The sequence below is a fragment of the Pristis pectinata genome, chromosome 19 (genome assembly GCF_009764475.1).
Source record: "Pristis pectinata isolate sPriPec2 chromosome 19, sPriPec2.1.pri, whole genome shotgun sequence".
Classification (NCBI taxonomy): domain Eukaryota; kingdom Metazoa; phylum Chordata; class Chondrichthyes; order Rhinopristiformes; family Pristidae; genus Pristis; species Pristis pectinata.
Window position 1 is genome coordinate 29,189,668 of NC_067423.1, and position 15,401 is coordinate 29,205,068.

Here is a 15,401-nt window from a genome sequence, read left to right on the forward strand (position 1 = left end):
ATTTATTCTAGGATACACTTAACCAGTTTTCAGTTGAACTTTTCCCACTATTGGAGCAATATTATTATTTGGTAGATTGCAGGAGCTTTAGGCAAGGGTACACATCTCAATTTCCATGTTGTTTAAGAAACCATGATAAGGTCAGAATTAATAGTTACCTCTATATTTACACAATCATTAAAATATTTATTAAATGTGTATAATACATTTTTAAACTACAGTTTTATAATACTGTAATTAACAGCTGTGAAATCATTACAGAGGGCAGAATGGTCTATAGCACGGTACTCTCAGTGGCTTGACGACCATCCATCGGAAAAGGATCGATTAATTCTCATCAGGTAATGTAATTTCTGGAATTATTATTGAGTATATTTGAACTGTGAAAATTAACAAATCAGCCTTTTATGTGATCTGTGAGTAAATAGGAGCCAATGGATGTACTATAAGTTGCCAGATGTTTCATAAGCTTATTCATAATCTTTCATAATGTAAAAATAATCACAAAGATTATTGCAGAAAGTAAAAGCTTATGGTATAGGAGGCAACATACTTGAATGGACAGAAAATTGGGTAGCTAACAAGGAAAGTATGAATGAATTTTTCTGCTGGTTGGCAAGGTGTAACAAGTGGTGTGCCACAGGGATCAGTGTTGCAGGCCTCAACAATTTACATGGATGAAGGTACAGAAGGTTTGGTTGCTAGATTTGCTGATGACAAAGAGGACATGAAGAGGCTACAAAGGGATATGGATAAGTTGAGTGGTCAAAGGCATGGCAAAGTGAATACAAGTTGAAAATGCAGAATTGTCTAATTTAGCTGGAATTTTTTTGTTAAAAAGCATATTATCCAAATGTGAGAGATTGTAGAGCTCTGAATTGCAGAAAGATCTGGGAGACTTGATGCATAATTTGCAGAAGGCTGGTGTTAAGATACAACCAGTAATTTGGAAAGCTAATAGAACGTTACCATTTATTGCTGGGGGAAGCAAATACAAAAGTGGAGACGTTATGCTTTGTTTATGTATGGCACTGGTGAAACCATATCAGGAGCACTATGTGTTGTCATACTTTCATTTAACAATATTAATTTGTTGGAAGTACTTCTGATATTTGACTCATCGTTGGGTTGACTTTTGAAGAGAGGCTGAACAGGTTAGGCTTGCAACCACTGAAGTTTACAAGAATGACAAGGAACTTGATCAAGATACTGTGGAGTTTCAACAGGGTGGATGTAGGGAAGCTGTTTCTTCTTGGGGCAGAACCTAGAAGTAGGAGTCATTATTTCAAAAAAAAAAGGGTCACTCGCAGATGAAGTGAAGATTTTTTTCCCCCTCTGAGAAAGTTGAGTTTTTGGAATTTTGTTCCCCAAGGGGCAGTGGAAATCTTTGAATATTTTCAAGGCAGAGGTAAGCTTGATCAGCAAGGGAGTGAAAGATACCACAGGTAGATAGGAATGCAGAGTTGAGATTGCAGTCAGATCAGCCACAATCTTATTGAATAGTGGAGCAGGTTTGAAGGGTCTACTGGTCTGCTTTTGCTCCGAATTTGTATGTTCCCAGGATTTTTCATCTGAGATTGCTAAGGAAATTAACCACTTGGTATGGCAATCTTTCCATATAGAAGTTGCCACTCAGACTTCATATATAATTGTTTTAATTGTGAAGCTGTGCTTAGGGTATTAAAATGTCATTGTAAGGTGCCTGAAACTAGTGGGATACCGACTCCATCTTAGCCTTGCACTCTTGCAGCTGCCTTCTGATGTGTTTCTCTGTGGAAAATTACTTTTCCACCAAGAAGTTGAAATGTAAATGGCTGTCTTGCTGCTGTTTCTTTCAGCAGTTTGTTCAATATCAGACTGAGTCTGGAATCAATTAGCTAGAGGAAGTGCATATCCTGTTGCATCCAGAATGAAAGTTGGAATGTAATATACTGCGTCCTCTGTAGGTCTACTCAGTACTATTTTGGAAACCAAAAACAAAAGGGCAGCACGGTAGTGTAGCGGTTAGCGCAACGCTATTACAGCACCAGCGATCGGGGTTCGATTCCCATCGCTGTCTGTAAGGAGTTTGTACGTTCTCCCATGTCTGCGTGGGTTTCCTCTAGGTGCTCCAGTTTCCTCCCACATTCCAAAGACGTACGGGTAGGTTAATATGGGTTTAAAATGGGCAGTGCGGACTCGTTGGGCTGGAAGGGCCTGTTACCACGCTGTAAATAAAATTTAATTTAAATTTTAATTTAATCAACTGTACCGTCTAATCCTTTAAAATTGACTCCATTTAATTATCTTTTCCACAGTATTGAGCAAATGTCTTACATTGTTTCTTAAATCAATTCTATTAGAATAGCTCTAGGGAAGAGATATTTGAGTGAGGTTGGAGAAGGTTGAAAACCATTGATAGTACAAGGTTATGATTGGTTTAGATAGGTTAGTGGAGGGAAGTTGTTCCCATTAGCAACAGTTAAAGGACCAAGAGGTACTGATTTAGAATTCACAATAAGTGTTTTCAACTGGAAAATAATTTGTGCAAGAATGGGATTAGTGTGCGGGAGACACCACAAACTCGGAGCCAAATGGCAGCATCCTGTACCATAATTCTGATTGTGTGTGACACTTTTAACATATGGAATCCTGGGATGACACCTCTCCAGAATGTTAGCATTTAACAGTAGTGAACAATCTTTCATTCATCAGTTTTGTCAATTGTTATACTTTTATCACAAAGCATAATTATCGTAGTCCAGCACTACAAATTGGATCAGCTTCTACCTCAATATTGATAAACTGTCATATTTGATATTTAATGTGTCAATTGTATTTAATAAAAAGTCTTATTGGTTATGATTATGTTGAAATATTTTAATGAGAATCTTAATGCAAAAGTAAAGTTGTTTTTCTTGCAGGGGTTCTCTTGAAGCTTATGTTCAATCAGTACGAGCAAGAGAAGGGAAAGAATTTGCTTCGGTATATCCAATAATGTTGCAACTGCTCCAAAAAGCCATGGCTGCAGTACAGTAAATGATTTTTTTTCCTGAACTAAGGGTTGTTTCTGAACCCATGCATTATTTCCTGTCTGCATTATTTAGATAATATGTCACATTTATTATGAATTAAGTTATCAATTATCTTCAACTTCTTAGTGTTAATTCTTCAAATTTCATTGGACCAATTTATTTTACTTCTGGGAGCAGGAACTCTTACACTAATAATCTACTTTGGTAAATCAGTTAAGGACATCTGCAGAAGCTACTACTCTTTGAACAATGCATTACGTCTCCTTCCATCAACCTAAGGGGTTGATGTGCTGAAATTTAAAATTATCATGAACTGAATAAGGATCCAATTATTAACAGTAGTTGATTGAACTTGGTGAAGAAGCTTCTCTAGGGCATTGCTCTTAACATACAGCTATTCACAGAACTGTTGAAGCAAAATTTTAAAAAAATCATTTAAAATAAGGATTTTTTTAAATTTAATGATCAAGTAGGTGACAATAGATTAACACTTGTTGACTAATTGGCATATGTATTACAATTAGTGAATATAAATACTTTTAGTTCTGTTGTAGAATAAAATTGAAAAAGCAATAATTTAAACTGGTTCTGGTTTAGGGAGGGTCAAAGTGCATTTTACAATGCCAGGATAAAAAGCAAAGCTCACCAATTCTGTAAGGTAGACATATAACCTACAAAACTATAGATTTATTAAAGAATTTGTCAATTCTGAATACTGTTTCTTTAATGTTATTTCACATCTTCTGTTACTGAACAGGAAATTTTAGGACCATTAACCCCTTTCATTGCAGGTGTTTTTTTTGTTTCAAGTCCTGTTGAAAGCAACACGTGGCAAGATTCAGTGGAAATTTGTGTAGTTCAGAGGTACAGTCATTCCCAACCCCCACTACAGCACATTAAAAATATGGCTAAAGGAAATGCCAAGTATATGCTCTGATTGCTAGAATTAACCCTCAGCTTATGTTGGAAGATCCATGGGGCAGACAAATTTAAGGAAGTGGAAGAGGAGAAAAGTTAGCTGGTTTAATTAGCCACAATGAGGAGTGATGGAGGGGAAATGAATGTTTCTGTAATCAAATAATTGTGTCATTATGTTGATGTTTATAATTTTTCTTTATGATGGCCTTTGCTTGTATTAGTCAGCTTTAACCCCCTAATCATACTTGTTCATTGTGCAGCTGTCTCCATGTACACAATCTCAGGGGAGAAAAAATGATATATAGTAAGATATGTCAGTCACGTACCTTTGCTGCCTAATAAAATAATATCAAAAGACTATACAACATAATTTTGTACCTGATTTGTATATAGATTAAGAAAAAGAATCCAGAGATTTAACACTTTACATATTTATTTGAACTTGAATACAATAAAAATTTTTTGTGCAAGAGTTCCTGTGGGAATAACAGCCTGCATAAAGACATAAATTTACTTGAGTTAAAGCAGTTGCATATAAATGTTGATCTGTGACTATGAATATCAACACTGAATGGCATTAATGCCAATCCATGAAAATGACTCGTGATGAGACATTCTCATGTTCTCATTTTTCATAATGTTGCGAGAAACACTAAAGTGCAATAGTTTTTAGCACAATGGCAAAATTGTGGCCCAAGTGCTTGTTGTGCCCCAATTTATGAATACAAGCCTTGAGTTTTATGGCAACTTTAGTTGGCTAAAACACCACAAAGTAAATTTGGGAGCATCCCTGCTACATATACTAATTCCCCCACCATTTGCAAATAAAGTTAATTGAATTAAAATTGTGCAATATAATAAGTGATACAAATCATGATACAACAGCAGTTATACAGAATTTAAACTTTACCCATTTACATTCTTAAAAATAGACATCTTTATATACCAACTTTCCTCCCTTAACTTAGCACCACAGGATTTTTTTTTTAGTACAAAGTTTTCAAGCCTAAAAGCTATATTTACCTGAAATAACCTTTGACTGAACTTTGGAAGAATGAGGAATTATGGCCATTTACAATATGCAATTAGGAAAGTCAGAAAGATTAAATGCTTAGATTTACAACACTATCAGCCATTTATATAAAAAGCAAACTATACTCACTTTATTACAGTTGTCTAAATATAGATTTATCACAAAATCCTCAAATTAAAACTGAAATATATAGATACACTGAGTCTTTTTTGCTCACTTGCATCCAGTTTTCTAAAATTCATTCCAAATGGTGAAAGTCGAGGATAAAGTGGGTTTCTAAAGGTTCTGGTTACTGCTGCTGTGAACCCTGTTATAAAAGTAAGAAAAAAAAATCAATATGGCAAGTTTAATTATTGTAATGATGACTTAGTAACTGTACATGAAGTATTATACATAGCTAGAGGTCAACATGACAAAAACTTGCAGTAAATAATATGCATTATTGATTCTACAAATTAGTTCCACGTGTGCAACTTTGTCCAATAGGTAGGTCACAGTGACATGAAGTTCAGCATACCCACACCTTACCAATATCTCAAAAAATGTTGACAATTATCCAGACTCAATATCCACTATATACTGAAGATCTGTCTTGCTGCTAACTTAAAAACTTGCTAGCAATGGGTTAACGGTATTGCTCATGTGCTGTAGAAGTAACAGAACAAAAACCATGACCAATACAAAGTACCGTTGAAGTGAGAGAGAAAGCAGAATAAAACTGAGAAAGGAAAAGCACAAAGGTTGTTAAAACAGGAACTGATGAATCAAAGACGGTGAGAGTGACGGCAAAACAAACAAATTGATGTTTGATTCCATACATCATACACATAGCATAGGTTTGAGAATTTTCTAGATCTGCCACTTCAGCCTACAAAAGCAAAGTATCATGGCTGCTGGAAATCCAAAAAACAGAAAATGATGAAAATGCTTAGGCAGTATTCATAAACAGAGAAACAGAGTTAACATTTGATTGATGACCTTATTATACAAGGTGAGAATAACTTGCATACTCCAAAAGCAACCTCAACTACATTTTACCTTCAATCTCCTCCATCACATTTGACAACAGTAACTTCCAACTTGTCCTTTATCTCAGCTTTGAAGGTATTAAGATACCATTGCCAAACCCACCTATGTTTAAATGTATAATTAGCTGCCCAGATTTTGACATTCTCAGTTGCTTTACTTTTAATCTTGCTCCAAATTGCCTGAAACGAGTTACTTAATTCCTACTGCCCTTTCTTCAGGAAACAGAGGTATCTGATCACCTTAAATATCAACAAAAATGACTCCAGTGACAACAATGAATTCCTAATTATTTCTTTAACAATGAAGCCCTCACTCAGCATGGCAACCATAATTCGAGGTACTCCTTTCCCTGGTATCATCACCAAGACCATCAGCTATTAATACTTATTAAGTAAAGAGTATTACAAATAAGAGGTTAAAAACATTTGAGAACAGAGATTGTTTTAAAAACTCACAGAGTTGCTTCGTTTCCTTTTCCAGCAGTCTGGATTAAGGCGCTTTTGTTCCTCTGCCAGAGCCTTGGCTTCCAATGTATAAATTCTCCTCTCTTCATTTTTCATCATTTTCCACTTGTCACCTAGAATTACACTGATGGCCCTACAATATACATGTAAAAGTGCATTAATAGACCAAGATCTTGAGTTCAAACTAATACCTAATTTACAATTGTCTGATTACACATGCAATCTGATGAGTTTGCATTACCACAAAATTACCAATTTATATTTTTCATGCAAATAATTCTCCACTCACAACACAATTGTTGTATGCACAGCACAATAATTTCACTGTTAAAACCCAATTTGAAATGAGAAGCATATTCTGAATCTATCAAGTGTCCTTTATTTAAATCTGTTCTAAATCTTACTGTTAAGTGGATACTATGTTATCCACATCATTCCAACTGAGCCAGTAAACCAGGACAAGACCAATCTCTTTTCAGTAAATGATGTCCAGATATCCGAACAAAAGAGTGGTATTGAAAGACCTGCCTGTGGATCACTGATGCATCTGGAAGACTGGTAGGAAATCATACCAACAGAGAAAAATCTTTGGAAAGGTAGAGTTAATCATAAAACAATTTTTTTTTATAACCAGAAAGCAGGACAGAAGCATTTGTATGAATAACTACATTTATTGCCCCATCACATTATCGAAAAGCACAGCTCACCTGCCTGTTCCAAATGTCTTTTTCCTTTCCATGTCACATCAGTAATTACCCAGGATAGGAAAAAACCATCCAAAAATACAATCCCACTCCTTGTTTGCCAAACTACTGTCCTCCTCTCACACTACCATTCCAACACCAAGGATTTCTACATGTTTTTCCCAAATCTAAGTGAATCTTTAATCAGGTTCTTGTCTTCTATCACATCACTCCTAAGCAAATGCACGAATCACAATCTTTGTAGCTCTCGTGTTCAATTCCTCCAAAATCTCTCTGAAGCCTTTGATACAGTTGACCACACTAACTTCTTGCAATATCTTCCTTTGGTTTGTAGTAGTTTCATTCTATGTATTCAAACCATTTCCATTAATGACTTATCTTGTCCTCTTCATTTCATGACCTCCAAACCCTCATAATCTATTGTTGTACTGGTCCTCTTCCACATCAATATGATTCCAATTTGGCATAGACTAAGATTAACTTTCACATCTCCACTGACAATAGTCCATATTCTGTCATTCCATCTCTTCACTGCCAAAGAAATGTTAGACGGCTGGTCAGATACACAGCCTTACATAAATTGCAATTTCCTCCAATAACTGTCTTAGCCACCACACCATCTACTGCCCCACAAATCCAATGCCCTTGCCATCACCCATTCTAGTTATTACATCCGGTTAATTACGACTTCCCTGGCATCTTAGTAAAGCACAGGCTAAGCGCATGATCACATATTCTTTCCACCACAAAGATTGTCCATTTCTTCCTCCACAGCAACTGTCCATCACATCTGCCTCCAAAACCTCATTTTGTCTGCAGTCATCTCCAAACTCAATTATTTCATAATAAAATTCAGGACAACTTACTGAAGCCAAAGCCCAGGTATATATAGCATTGCAATACATGCTGATTCAAAAAACCATCAAACCAAAAGCAAAATTTGAGGGATCTACACCACAAATTTAAATACAATTTTTTTTAAAAGAAAAACACAATTCTACATTATAAGGGAAAATTTCATTTTATTCTGAATCTATTTGAAAAGCAGGATGGATATGTAATCCTGTGTTTATACTTTTTATTGAGGATACAAATAAAGGCAAAATCAAAATAGTTTCTTGAATGATATGCTGTAACTGACTTCCAAGAATTAATCTGCTGACTTTGTCACAATGCATTTTTACATTTTATGGAAGTTATTTTCTAAAAATTAAGTGATAATAACTCAAAGATACTTGCACTCCTTAATACAAAACACGTAATAATAACCTTTATTTTAAATAATTGTTTGGTTTGAATACAAAGCAACTCTCCAAACCTGAGAGAGAATTCAATCATTTCAACACTAATCTACCAGAAGATATGGTATCAATTGTTTGCTTCAAACAACCAATTATTTATTCCATTTATTGTTCAATTACAATACGAGTTGCTTAATACCATAGCTATGCAAGAAAAATGCCTCAACAAATTACAACAGCTGCTAATACAACAGCAATATGTGATATTATAAAAGGCTCTCTTGTGACCTCTGGTGGTAGAACCTTTGTTTAAATCGATTGTTATAATGCAACATGTTTATAAACGTATGCAAGACAGAAGCCACAAATGTCTAATGTCAGAGCTGCGAAGTTCATTATCAAAAGAAATTAGCTATTCCAGGAGGATTTTCATCCTTTTATTTGTAATGCATTCTCCCATTATCTTAGCATTATGACCTCAGTGTGGGTTTAGGGCCAGCTTGATGCTTACTGGGATAATCAATTAGGATGGAAGGTTTTTAAAAAGTGTTCTCCTACTTTGTCAAAAATCACAGAATATTTGCATCATTTTGACCTAAAACTGTCTGTAACATTAATACCCTCTTTAATGTTGAAGGGGCAGAGGAGTGAAATTATAATTAGTGAAAAGTACATATCACTTACCACCATTAGAGGCTGGTAGTTTGTAGCACCAACTATTGCCCACTGCATTCACAAAACAAGTTTAAAAAAAAATCATCAGAACGGTAAACCTTTCTCTCCCCGGTACTCCATGATCTGTTGAGTAAGTCTTGTGTTTGATCTTTTAATACTGAACCAGCTGAATTTCAAACATTTACTATGCTTGACTATCATCTTGTGAAGTGGTGAAAATTTCTTAAACCTATGGCAAATTAGATAACTTGCAATATAATTAATTGTTTTCTTTTACTGTGAACGTTAGTATTTACAAATTGATGACTGTAGTTTAAACAGCATTTATTACAATTAAAATCATATAGTTATGGGAGTGCCTTAACTGGAGAGTCAGTCCCAAAGCATGTTCTGCCACCTTGAAAAATATCCAAAAAAAATACAAATCCAGAGTAGGAACAGTGGCTCCTAACCACTGGGTGAAATGGCCTTATTCAGAGCTGTAAATTCTACTTATATACGATATAAAATTGCCCCCGAATGCCGATGTCAATTTGCTTTTTCTACTGATTTCTTTTCCAAATTGGGAGCTTTTTATACTCAGGTATTATGTGATATGCAGTAATCAGTTGTTTAATGTGAAAAGTGGTGCTCCACTATTTGGAGCTCAGTGTTTTTCAATATGATAGGTAAGAATGTCATGCACTTCCTACAATGGTTAGTTTTAGGCAAAACTCTGCGAACACACAGGAATGGGAAAATACATTCTCTACTGAACTACTGACTTTTGATCAGAAAAATTGGCAAACTACCTTATATCACATACCTTTATTCTTAAATGCAAAATATTTGCCATTATGTTTTGCCACTGAAATTATGAGCACAATACTGTTTTTTCTTTCTTTCTCAGAAGTCCTTAATCCCAAATACAGTTAAAATGCAAGCCTTGGCCTACTCTGGAATCTTGAACACAGCTGCATCTGGTTCTACTTCAGTGCAGTATTAAAGTACTGCAGCATGGTTGGTAGAAACCAGTCTTAAGGAAAGAAGAATCTCTTAAAATGAGCTGCCAGAGAAAATGGTAGAAGCGGATGCAATTACAACATCTAAAAGACATTTTGATAGGTACATGAATAGGGAAGATTTAGAGGGAAATGTGCCAAACACAGGCAAATGGGACTAGCTCATGTAGGCAACTTGGTCAGCATGGCCAAGTTGGGCAGAAGGGCCCGTTTCCATGCTGTATGACTCAAAGAATATATTCAACCGCTGTAGGGTTACAATTTTTCAAATAAAGGCTTGTGTATAAAAGCAAAATTATGTTTTCCAAACAGAGAATCTGAAAATGTACAAAATCTTACAATCTCCTTTTAATGCATTTTTCAGAATCTCTCCCTTGCTAGGAAATCTTTCCAAACAAGGATGCCATCTCAAACCTGGTACCATGTTTCCATTCACCAACACCAGAAGCTTAATTACACATTTTCCTGGGATATAACTTTTGCATCTCCTCCTGTATCTTTGCAAAAAAAAAAATCCAGGTATATTAATTTGTTTCTAATTCTGTGACCAAGCAGAGTGATTTCAAAAGCTTCTACTTGTTTTAAATTGCTTTGCTCCATTCTACCAAAACATTCATTTATCTCAGCCTTCTCCTGATCATTACATTATTCACTTAAAATTATAATTTAAATGCGTGGTTCAGACCAAGTACCATGCCCTAAATAATATAAAGCTAACTGAATGGGAAAGCCAACTGTCAGCCCATGTACTTGAATGAGAATTGGGACCATTACTGGCTATCATGTTTATAAATGACTAGGCTCTCTTTATATAAAGAAGACTGCAACAATTTCACAAGATTTCCAAATCTGCAGGTGTTGCCAAAATAGGAGTTGAGGCCAATGACAAGAATCAGTGTACACAAATTCAAACCATTGTAAATGTGTTGGGTTTATAATCAGAAAGCTGGAAAATGTAGTTTAATGTGCAGTATCATTTCAAAAGTAGCAGAGCATTTGGTATCTGGGAATATAAACCAATTAAGAATATCAGATGGTTTCCCGAGATTCTAAGGAAAGACGATACAACCAAAGCTATAACATACATAAAGTGACCTCAGTGACAGCACATCTAAATCATCAAGCTTCGTAACTCAATTTAAAAAGGATATCATATTTTGAGAATTCAGAAAAGGAATGAGATAAATATCTTCAGTTAGGACTGTAAAGTATGTAAAATTTGGATTACTGTCATTAATGTTTTGCCTTTCTTTTCACATAAATTACTTACAGATGAATATCAACAATATAAATAATAAAATGCTTGAATTTCTCAATCCCAGCATTCTTCAGAGTATGGATTACATGCAAAGTTATGTCAGCCGTGTATTTTGTTAGTAAGAAATGCAAAATCATGAGAAGATAGCTTACATCATAGGATAGTGAAAAATGAAAATTTTTAAGGAATGGCTGTGTGGCTTATAAAATCTTTGCAGTTTCCCCTATAAATTGTGGAGATAACAACTAAAGAACAAAGGTAATATTCCCTACACAGAGCTAAAGCAGACAAATGTCATTCCTCTGCATAACTACTGCTCAAGAGAATTTAACAAAATTGAATAAATCAGACACTTTGAGTCCACAAATGCACCCAAAAGCATAAATCTGAATGCTATTATCTATTTTGCTATTTCTCCATAACTTGTGCCCTACCAGCATTTTACTGAGAGATGGCTTTGAAATCTAGCTGAGAACCACTTATCCTCTGGATCCCATAAAAAACTCGCAAATGCTTGTAAAAACTGTGGGCAGTTACAAGGGCAGTAAATGGTAATCAGAGGTTCTTTATTGCCAAGCAAAAATCTTCAAATTCGGTAATGTTCATTTGCAACCTTAGTACATAGAACAGTACAGCACAGGAACAAGCCGTGTGTCTGTCAATCATAATTGCCACTCTAACTAATCCATCTGCCTGCACGTGGTCCATATTGCTCTATTCCCTCCCTGTTCGTATGTCTGTCTTAATACATCTTAAATCTGCTTTTACCACCTCCCCTGGCAGTGCTGTCCAGACACCTACCACTCTGTGTTTAATAAAAAATATTCCTCCTCTCACCTTGAACCTATGCTCTCTCATATTTGACATTTCCACCCTGGGAAAAAGACTGAATATCTACCCTATCTATGCCTCTCATAATTTTATATACTTCTATCAGGTCACCCCTCAACCTCCATTGCTCCAGCCAAAATAATTCAAGTTTGTCCATCTCTTCTTATGGCTAATTCACTCCAATCCAGACAACAGCTTGGTGAACGCCTTCTGTACCCTCACCAAAGCCTCCACATCCTTCCTATAGTATGGCAATCAAAACTGCACACAACACTCCCAACTATGACCTAGTCCCAACTGTGTACAAAGATTTTACACAGCTACAACGTGACTTGCCTACTTTTATACTCAATGCCTCAACCAATGAAGGCAGGTATGTCAGACGCTTTCTTTACCACCCTATCCACTTGTGTTGCCACTTTCAGGAAGCTATAGACTTGCACTCCAAGATCCCTGTTTTTCAAAGCTCCTGAGTCCTGCCATTTACTGTATTACTTACTGTACTGTCCCTCTTGCATTTGACGTCTCAAAAAGCATCACCTCATATCTGCCATTTCTTAGCCCAAATTCCTAACTGATCTGTGTCCTTTGATAATCTTCCTCATTATCCACAACTTGAACAATTTTCTTGCTGTTTAGCCTAAAAACCTGACATAGATCACTTGCCCACATTAAGATTTTGCCTTGAAAAGAGATGAATACTTGGTAGAGATTTTTGTGAGGAGGGATTAGTCACGTTCAGAATCCTGCTGTGCTTAGAATTCCAAAAAGCAGGAGATATACAAACATACAAATGAGAAGCAGGAGTTACCCTCTTGGTCCCTTGAGCTTGCTCCATCATTTAATAAGATTTACTGCTCATCTAATTGTAACAGAACTCTGTAACCCATCGTAAATCTTCACTCCCGTGCTATCAGTCGAAATGAAAAAGAGAGCAATTGCTGGATGAAGAGTCTTCAAATTGACATGTTAACTCAATTTCTCTTTCCAAACATGCTGCCGGACCTGCTGAGTATTACCAGCATTTTCTGTTTCTACTGCAGATGTTGGAAATCCAAAATAAAAACAAAAGCGCTGGAACAACACCTTATCAGCTATTCAGTCCTCAGTATTCAATAGGGAATTCAACAAGTTCTTAAGAAGGATCTTTGACCCGAAGCATTAACTCTGTTTTTATTTCCACTGATGAGCGTTTCCTGCATTTTCTGGTTTTGTTTCAGACATTCAACATCTGCAGTTTATTGTTGGCTTTCAGTTCAGATCGCCTGCTTTTACTATTTGTGTCATAAATAATCAGTTCTATTGGAAGGTTATCCACCTTAGTTTTTATTTCTCCAGACGCTGCTGGGATCCATTGGGTATTTACAGAATTCTGTTTCAGATTTGCAGCAACTGCTGTGTTCCGCTTCTCATAATTCCAGCATGTTCATCTCTATTTTATTCTCCAACTGCCTCATTCACTTATTAACTAAGTAGCTCCACAAGCTACATGACCTGGACAAACTTGTTTTCCAGTCAATCACAGACATTCGCTTGTTTCTCTTCAACCACTCCATGCCTTCTGCACTGAATACATTGTTTTCTCATTTCTCCCGTTCTGATGAAGCCTCTCTGACCTGGCAGATTAATTCTATTTCTCTCCCCTCAGAATGCTGCCCAACTTAAGTAGTTCCAGGACTTCGAAGCATTTATCTACCTCTGCCTAAAAATATTTGAAGACTTGCTTTCACAGCCTTTTGAGAAAGAAGAGTTCTAAAAGATTCATAAACAACTTAGATTGTTTCTCTCTAATCCCCTGCTGAGCACTACTTTACAGAGCACTGATTCATTCTGGCATTCTTGGTCCTCAAGTCCTAACTCTCGGGTACCTTCCAACAGACATCCATTTGGGCAGCACAATGGAGTGGCAGTAACCTTGCGTAAATCCTGCCCTCCATATTGCTGCATGCTGCTGGCCAGATCCCTGTTGTGAACTCTTGCCCTCTCAGTGGGTGCTCCCACAGCAATAAATCACCCACAACTCAGTGTGGACAAGCCAGTGCAAGTTATGTGGTCGTACAGCCCTGAGTGGCAAGGCTCAGGGCTGCACCCTGGCCAGCACAGTGAGTGCAGACATTGCTGGTAGCTGGCAACATCTGCTCCAGCTATTGACACAACGCCCACATCCTAAGGTCCCTCTCATCACCTCCAGCTGAATGTAATGGAAGTTGCTGTTAGCCCAGCACCAAGACTTCCTATGGTAACAACTACAACAGTAGTCAGGGGCCATTGTGCTTATTACCATATTTAAAGAACTTATTGAAATTTAGATACCATGTTGAAAGAGCTGTGAAGCAGACAAGCAGAGGGGAAGCCGGCAACTCTTCACAGCTCTGCAAGCTCTTAATTTGAATAATACATATTTATTTACAAAAATGAACAATATCAGTTTGCCATTATGAACTCCATTTGCCAGATCTTTGCGCACTCACTTAAGCTGGTTATATCCTTTTGTAGCCTCCGTATGTCCTCTTCACAACTTACTTTCCTACCTTTGTGTCATCATCAAATTCAGCAACCATTACATCTGCACCTTCATCCAAACCATTTAACTAAACTACATGAAATTGAGGACCCAGCACCAATTCCTGCCAAACAGAAAAACACACCTGTGCCTACTGTCTTCTGTTAACCAGCCAATCTTCTATGCACACCAGTATGTTACCTCCTCCACCTTGAATGTTTATTTTTCACCATAACCTTTGATGCAGCAGCTCATCAAGTGCTTTCTCAAGATCCCAGCACAGTATATCTATCACTTCCCCTCTATTTACAGCATGTTACTTCTTCCAAGGACTCCAATACATCAGTCAATCATCATCTCCCTTTCATAAAAGCATGCTGGTTTTACCCAATTACCTTGGTATTTTTAAGTACCTGGCTATAACGTTTTCCCATGACTGATGTTAGACTGTCCCATAGTTTCCTGTTTTGTGTCTTCCCTCCCTTTTGAAACAAAGGAGTTACAGTTGCTATTTTATAGTCCAATGGAGCCTTCATGCAATCTAGGGAACTGTAGAAAATTAAAACCATCTATCTCATAAGCCACTTCTTCTAAGAACCTAGGAGAGAGTCCATAAGGACTCAGACTTATCAACCCACACTTATATCAATTTGGTTGGTACTAAATCCATGGTAAAGATGATTTTCCCAAGCTCCTCCCTCCTTTCCAAATCCTGATTTTGAACCATTCC

The 15,401-nt window shown here is 36.6% G+C and overlaps 2 protein-coding genes across 5 annotated transcripts in view; one reads left to right on the plus strand and one right to left on the minus strand.

The window, feature by feature from the left end:
• The window catches only part of cog5 (component of oligomeric golgi complex 5), a 93,261-nt gene extending 88,970 nt beyond the window's left edge, over window positions 1-4,291 (plus strand). For both annotated transcript variants that reach the window (XM_052034057.1, XM_052034058.1), the window contains exons 21-22: window positions 262-341; window positions 2,904-4,291. In XM_052034057.1, coding sequence (XP_051890017.1) covers window positions 262-341; window positions 2,904-3,018 — 195 coding nt within the window. In that variant the 3' untranslated portion in view covers window positions 3,019-4,291. The remainder of the gene's footprint in view (window positions 1-261; window positions 342-2,903) is intronic.
• Window positions 4,292-4,361: 70 nt separating this feature from the next.
• The window catches only part of hbp1 (HMG-box transcription factor 1), a 37,547-nt gene continuing 26,507 nt past the window's right edge, over window positions 4,362-15,401 (minus strand). For all 3 annotated transcript variants that reach the window (XM_052034069.1, XM_052034068.1, XM_052034070.1), the window contains 2 exons: window positions 6,450-6,591; window positions 4,362-5,272 (listed from right to left, as the gene is read on the minus strand). In XM_052034069.1, coding sequence (XP_051890029.1) covers window positions 5,255-5,272; window positions 6,450-6,591 — 160 coding nt within the window. In that variant the 3' untranslated portion in view covers window positions 4,362-5,254. The remainder of the gene's footprint in view (window positions 5,273-6,449; window positions 6,592-15,401) is intronic.